The sequence below is a fragment of the Amaranthus tricolor genome, chromosome 13 (assembly GCF_026212465.1).
Source record: "Amaranthus tricolor cultivar Red isolate AtriRed21 chromosome 13, ASM2621246v1, whole genome shotgun sequence".
NCBI lineage: Eukaryota > Viridiplantae > Streptophyta > Magnoliopsida > Caryophyllales > Amaranthaceae > Amaranthus > Amaranthus tricolor.
The window spans coordinates 10,418,358-10,424,703 of NC_080059.1; the positions used below are offsets into that span (position 1 = coordinate 10,418,358).

The 6,346-nt window shown below is 32.2% G+C and overlaps 1 protein-coding gene across 2 annotated transcripts; it reads left to right on the forward strand.

The window, feature by feature from the left end:
- Positions 1-3,306: 3,306 nt before the first annotated feature.
- On the forward strand, positions 3,307-5,742 carry LOC130797764 (probable WRKY transcription factor 75). Of its 2 annotated transcripts, none has more exons than XM_057660507.1 (3): positions 3,307-3,707; positions 4,539-4,674; positions 4,986-5,742. In XM_057660507.1, the coding sequence occupies exons 1-3, from the start codon at positions 3,416-3,418 to the stop codon at positions 5,107-5,109; spliced, it is 552 nt and encodes a 183-aa protein (XP_057516490.1). In that variant the 5' UTR covers positions 3,307-3,415; the 3' UTR covers positions 5,110-5,742. The 2 variants fall into 2 exon arrangements, with proteins under 2 accessions (XP_057516490.1, XP_057516491.1); XM_057660508.1 differs by having other exon boundaries at positions 3,307-3,701.
- Positions 5,743-6,346: the final 604 nt, after the last annotated feature.

Here is a 6,346-nt window from a genome sequence, read left to right on the forward strand (position 1 = left end):
TTTTATATTTTGGTGATAAAAAAATGGAATCCCGTAGGTTTTGAAATAGTGGAAAATTTGTGTTTTTGGAGCATTTTTGGCTTTGAAATTAAGTTAAAAATACTTATACTATGTTATAAATTATGAAATTTGGTACCCGGGGGTTTTGACGCCTTCCGGACGCAACGGTGAAGTCGGATTTTCAGTTTGACAGTATTAAGATGAGTTTCTGGACAGAATGTATAAGCTGTCCAGTTTTGTGTTTATACCATGTTGTAGTATGTGATGGATGTTCATGTTGTGTGTAGCATTCTAGGTATGGATGTGATTGTATATGTGTGTTATGTGTGATTTGAGGAAAATGTGTATGTGTGCTTATTTCCCGAATACGATTGAACCTTGTAGGAAGTCGATTCATGACCGGGAATTGATTGAGACGTTTGCGAGTTGGTTATTTTTGCTTAAGGTATGTACACGCAGCGTGGTTCGCAATAGATCGATGTATCATGTATTAATGATACCCAAAAGTAAGGCATGGGTATATAGAACGAATAATGCTATCGTTCGAATCAATAATTCTATACATTGTTATGATAAGTAGAGGTAGTATGTCCTCAATAACTTAAGTAGAGGTAGTATGTCCTCACTAACTCAAAAGTGGACGTAGTATGACGTCAATCTTTATATATTGTTTTGAAAGTAGAGGTAGTATGACCTCACTAACTTAAAAAGTGGACGTAGTATGTCGTCAATTGGTGGAAAAGAATTACTCGCGGCATATGAGGGCTTTATGAGCCACCGCGGGGGTATGCATACTTAACCATAGGCACCGAAGTATGGCGAGTGTCTATGGTAGAGGCTTGCTTAGGGGTTAGCTCCCCCTAATGTATTGTCTCACTTATGAAGTTTGGTGTGTACCGGCAGTATGGCTGGAAAGTACCGGCAGTATGGCTGGATAGTACTGGCAGTATGGCCGGATAGTACAGCAATATAGCTGACTAACTTTTACAAGAAAAATAAATATTCTTAATAAGTATGATCAAGCGTACGGTTCTGTGAATTGTTAATTAATCAAATTAAACTTTCTCGATGTTATTATTTATTGGTATGCGACTTTCGCTGACGTGTGCTTTTGGTCTTAACGACCCTGCGATGATGTTGTGTCCTATCTGGGCAATGACTAGCAGTAAGTTAAGTTGCAGGTCTGGGGAGTGAGGATTGTCCCTTGAAGAAATAAATTATTAAAGTAAAGAAGTCTTAAAAAGAACTTCAAAGTTTAGTTAAAGAGCATTTGGTTTTTATGAGGCGACTTTCGCTCTCAAGTTGTAATAAGTAGATTTGACTTTTCGTTTCTTATCCGCTGCTAAGTATTTCTTATTATCTAATAGTTTTAAATAACGCTAATAGAACTCGATCCGCACGTTTCCTTAACTTCAAAACTGTTTTAAACTGTTCCTAACGTTTCGGTTTGACTCGGGTTTTAGTTGTTTTGTTTTAAAAGATCATTTTCTTTTCTTTTCAAAGACCCGAGTTATTCCGAGATGTTACAGTATTATTTTCCAGTAGAATTCAGCTACGAATTCATAATTACTATAGATCGAGTCAATATCATATTAAGTTGTTAGACATTTTTTAATTGATGATAAGATTCCCCTTAGTTAAGGCTAAATAGTTAAAATGCAAATCAATTACTGAATGTTACTTTGTTACTTTTACTTGTTTGACTGTAAGTTAAAATTAAAGTTTTATCATTTTTCATCTAAATTGATTAAATATAGTTAAATAAACATTGACCATTGATTATTAACTTTAAATATATGAAACCATGTATGTATAAAATTTAATTTATTAAAATTTCTATTACTTTATTAGATTAACTACTAAGATGATTGAATATGAGTCGATCATACCTCTATGTTAAAAATTGGTTCAGGTTTATAGTATTTCAATTAAAAATTCGTTCGGGTTAAGTCGGTTTTAGCCTGATCAAGTTCGGTTTTGAGTATGATTCGGGTCGGGTATGACTCGGGTCAGTCAATATTAGGTTCGGGTAATCTCGGTTAACGGTTATATATCGGTTATAAAAATCGGTTGCAGTTCGGGGAACGATTTTACGATTTTCGGTCGTAAATCGGTTCGGGCGCAACTTCGGTTCGGATAATGTCGGTTCGATAAACCTAAAAAAGAAACATATTTTCGGGTCAGTTAACTTTCGATTTCGGTTCGGATTTTCGGGTCGGATCACATTTAAACAGCTCTAAGGATGACATATGAAATTATACGGTCTTTTTATTAAATTGTATAATTATATAATTAAAAAACACACCAAAAGCCAAAAGATAATCATTTGTACTTGTGGGCTATAGCCTATAGCAAAAGCTATGAGACGGACAGAGTAATAAACTACTCACTACTCTAATATTCCCTCTATCTCGCATAACTTGACATATTTTTTTCTAGTTCATCCTATTAAGATTATTTTATTTTAAAATTATCGTTATAATTTATACTTCTTTTAAAATAAATTTCACCTACATGTTTAATTTACATTTTAATCTCATTTACACATATATGTCACTTCTACATAATAAAAATATATTTTTACATTTTTACTAATTTTCTACTTTACATGTAATTTGTAGATAGGAGAAATTTAATGAAACAATGAACGTACGTTTACGGTCTAATGGTCTATGACGTGAGCATGAATCAATCCACGTCAACGACAAGTCAACACAATCAAGTGATGATGTTTTCTTAGCCTTGCCACGTCACTAATTAATTGTTTTTCTTAGTATTGTGCAAGAGATTATTAGGAGATCAAAAAATATTTTCCTATTCGCATCAAATATTACTAAAAAAACGCTTAAATATCGATTATCCAAAACAGTTGGAAATTAGTTGGTATAGTTCTACCTTTTTATGTTTCAAGTTCATTTCAGTCAATATAATTTTAAATTTTTCATAGTTTAACTAGTTTTTAATAATATTATAAATTTGCTAATATATTGACAATTTGGCCTCCCAACTCAAAATTCTGATTTCGCCCCTGTATGCCCGCTACCTTCTTCCCTTCCTCCTCTGACTCCAACTTATAAAAACATTGAGTTGATTATTATGACTATAACTTCTCCTAAAAACAACCATTAATTTCAACCAACACAATCTTAAAGTTTAAGTTAAATTTACAAAATTTGTCAAAGTCTACTCTTAAGTCAACCTTTGGATATGACTTGTCCCTCTTTCATTTTGTGTGCTTTGATTTCTATTCCTATAAAAGCAAAGAAGCACTACATCTAGAACAATCCTATGAAGCTTCTCTTAAGACTTAATGTTAATGGAAGTACCTTGGAAGGTTTCACTTTCACTTATCAATGCTTTTCTTACCATTATATATATATATATGTGTACTAAATAATACTATTGTAAATGGCAAATGACAACTACAAACAACACCTCATTGTTTGATTTCACTCCTTTTTCACCCTTTATGGAGTGGAATTATTACTTAAACAACACTCAAATGACTCATTTTAGTCCCTTAGACTCTTCTGGGAGTGATGATTTACAGGTTTCTGACTTCTTCTCATTTCAAGATTATGGGCATCATGAGCAACAAACCATGGATTTCCAACAGACTCAGAGTTTTGGGTGTCATGGAAATGGGTTTTTTGATATTGGAGGAAGTAGCAACGTCCAAAATGAAGGAGAGAATAGTAATAGTAATAGTAAGCTTTTTTATTGATTGTTTCAACTTTTTATTACTATGTTATATTAACATTTAAATCTTAAGTTGATGGAGGAGATATCGCGCTTTTTTACTTAAAAGATCACCTTTGACTTAAAAGTATGGATTTAGCACATACTTTAGCGCTAATATTCAACAAAAAATGAGGATGTGGGTGAGAGTTGAACGGCCTAATTTTCTAAATACCAGATTAAGAAATCATTTCAACTAAAATCTTATTAAGTTGAAGGTTATGGCCTATAATATTCCTCAAGAAATAAAAGGTAAATGAGATTTGAACGCACAACCTATATTTCTAATATCAAGTTAAAACCAACTTAATTAGAAGCCAACGATTAAATCCCCGTTATATACATATATACTCTATCATTGATGTTCAAGCATTTGAATATTGAATATATATTGTATTAAGCAAAAAAAACACCAAAATGACGTTCAAATTTTTGTGTTGTGTTGATGTGCTTATTATTACTCATATATCAGTTGTTCCACATTAGAGAAAGAGAAGAAAATATAATATTTTATAAATTGAATAACTTCTACTGCTACCTATTAGTTTCAATGGTAATTAAATCTCATTTGGGCTTGTGAATGAGTTAACTCTTCTCGTTTTTGTTTGTATTCATTTTTTTAATTTTATTATTGTATCAGAGCCCGATCTGTTATTAAATCTTTATAATTGAACATTTAATCTTATAGTTAAAATGCCAGTAATTAAATATTCATTTCCATTATGTTTTTAACCATTCTAGTGGGTATTTAATCTTACCTCTTTACTACAGCTAAATATTTTCTTTTTGACTGTTAATAGGGGAAAGCATTAGAAACATCAAAGAGAAGAAGGGAAGCATAGCATTCAGAATGAAATCAGAGATGGACGTAGTAGACGACGGTTACAAATGGAGAAAATACGGCAAGAAAATGGTCAAAAATAGCCCAAACCCAAGGTATATTACACACCCAAATTACAAACAAATTAAAACAAGAAGAATTAATTAATCACAAACAAATTGTTGCGAGAGACAGTCTCTTTGAAAGACGTATTAGATACTATATATGGGCTAAATAGTCCAATTAATACAAATAAAAGAGAAAATAAAAATGTGTACTTATTATTGTTTTAAAGTCGAGACAATCTCTCACAAGAATAGCTGTCAATTAATAAATGTTTTTTTTGAGCTTATTACTATTTTTAGCAACCCATTATGAAATTCTATACTACTTGCTAATTAAATATTGAACTATATATTCAACTCAGGAACTATTATAGGTGTGCGGTAGATGGTTGCCCGGTGAAGAAACGTGTGGAAAGGGACAGGGACGACATGAACTACGTTATTACAACTTATGAAGCAAATCATAACCATCAATCCCAAAACTAGTTTTTACTTCAACAAGGCTCCACCAAGTTTTTTTGCACGTATTATTATGTGTTGAACTTGTCTTGTGAATTGTGAGTTGTCAATTGTTCAATAAACCCAGTTAGGCGCGAATCGAAGATATTAGTATAGGATGGATTGATCATTCATTTTTTACATGTATATGGAACCAACTTGACTACTGTAGTGTTGGGATAGTTTATCCCACATCGAAAAATTAAAGATGATGTGCACACTTTATAAATTATTAGAGCCCTTTTTCCATTGTCATGTGGTTTTGGGATGTTATATCTCTCATTTACAATAAGTCCAACCTAATTTATCATGTATTTTTATTTTACATAAGGGAAAAATAAAAGTCAAATTATAAAAATAAAGGTAAGTAATAGTTAAGATATAGGAGAGATGAATGATAGAAAATATAATAGTATGAAGAAACGAATTCTTATTTTTTTTCTTCTCCATCAATTTATAAATATTCTTTACATTTGACAACAACATTCTTCAGATTTTCTACTCCAATAATTTTATTTATTTATTTTTAAAATTTTTATTTCTTTTATAAATATTTACTCTTAATACAAGCATGACTTAATAGAGTTTTAATCAGATCATTTTGGCCATGGCCTAGTTACTCTCGGTTCTAAATAATCCCAGTATCTCTTAGGTTTGTTAGAAACATATACTCACTTCGAATATTTTGTATTTAAACCATTAGTATGCATATGAGGGTATATTTGTCAAATTAGGCTGGACTTATTGTGAATGTCAGCATATTAACGAGGGGACACAAGTGCACACACTTCATAAGCCAAGGAGATGGCAATGGGAAGAAGGTCTCTAATGGCTTATAAAGCGAGCACACCATTTTCAATTTATCGATGTGGGATAACTCATCCCAACACCCCCCTCACATGCGAACCCCCGTCAAGTTCGCATGTGGGAGTAATCAATTAGGGTAGGAACGCCATTCTTTTCGAACCTACCATTTTTTTTAAATTATTGATCGAACCATCGGCTCGGATACCATGTTAAATTAGGCTGGACTTATTGTGAATGCCAACATATTAACGGGGGGACACAAGTGCACACACTTCATAAGCCAAGGAGATATATACCATCCCAAAACCATATGGCAATGGGAAGAAGGTCTCTAATAGCTTATAAAGCGAGCATACCATTTTCAATTTATCGATGTGGGATAACTCATCCCAACAATATTTTGCTTCATTTTTTTTTT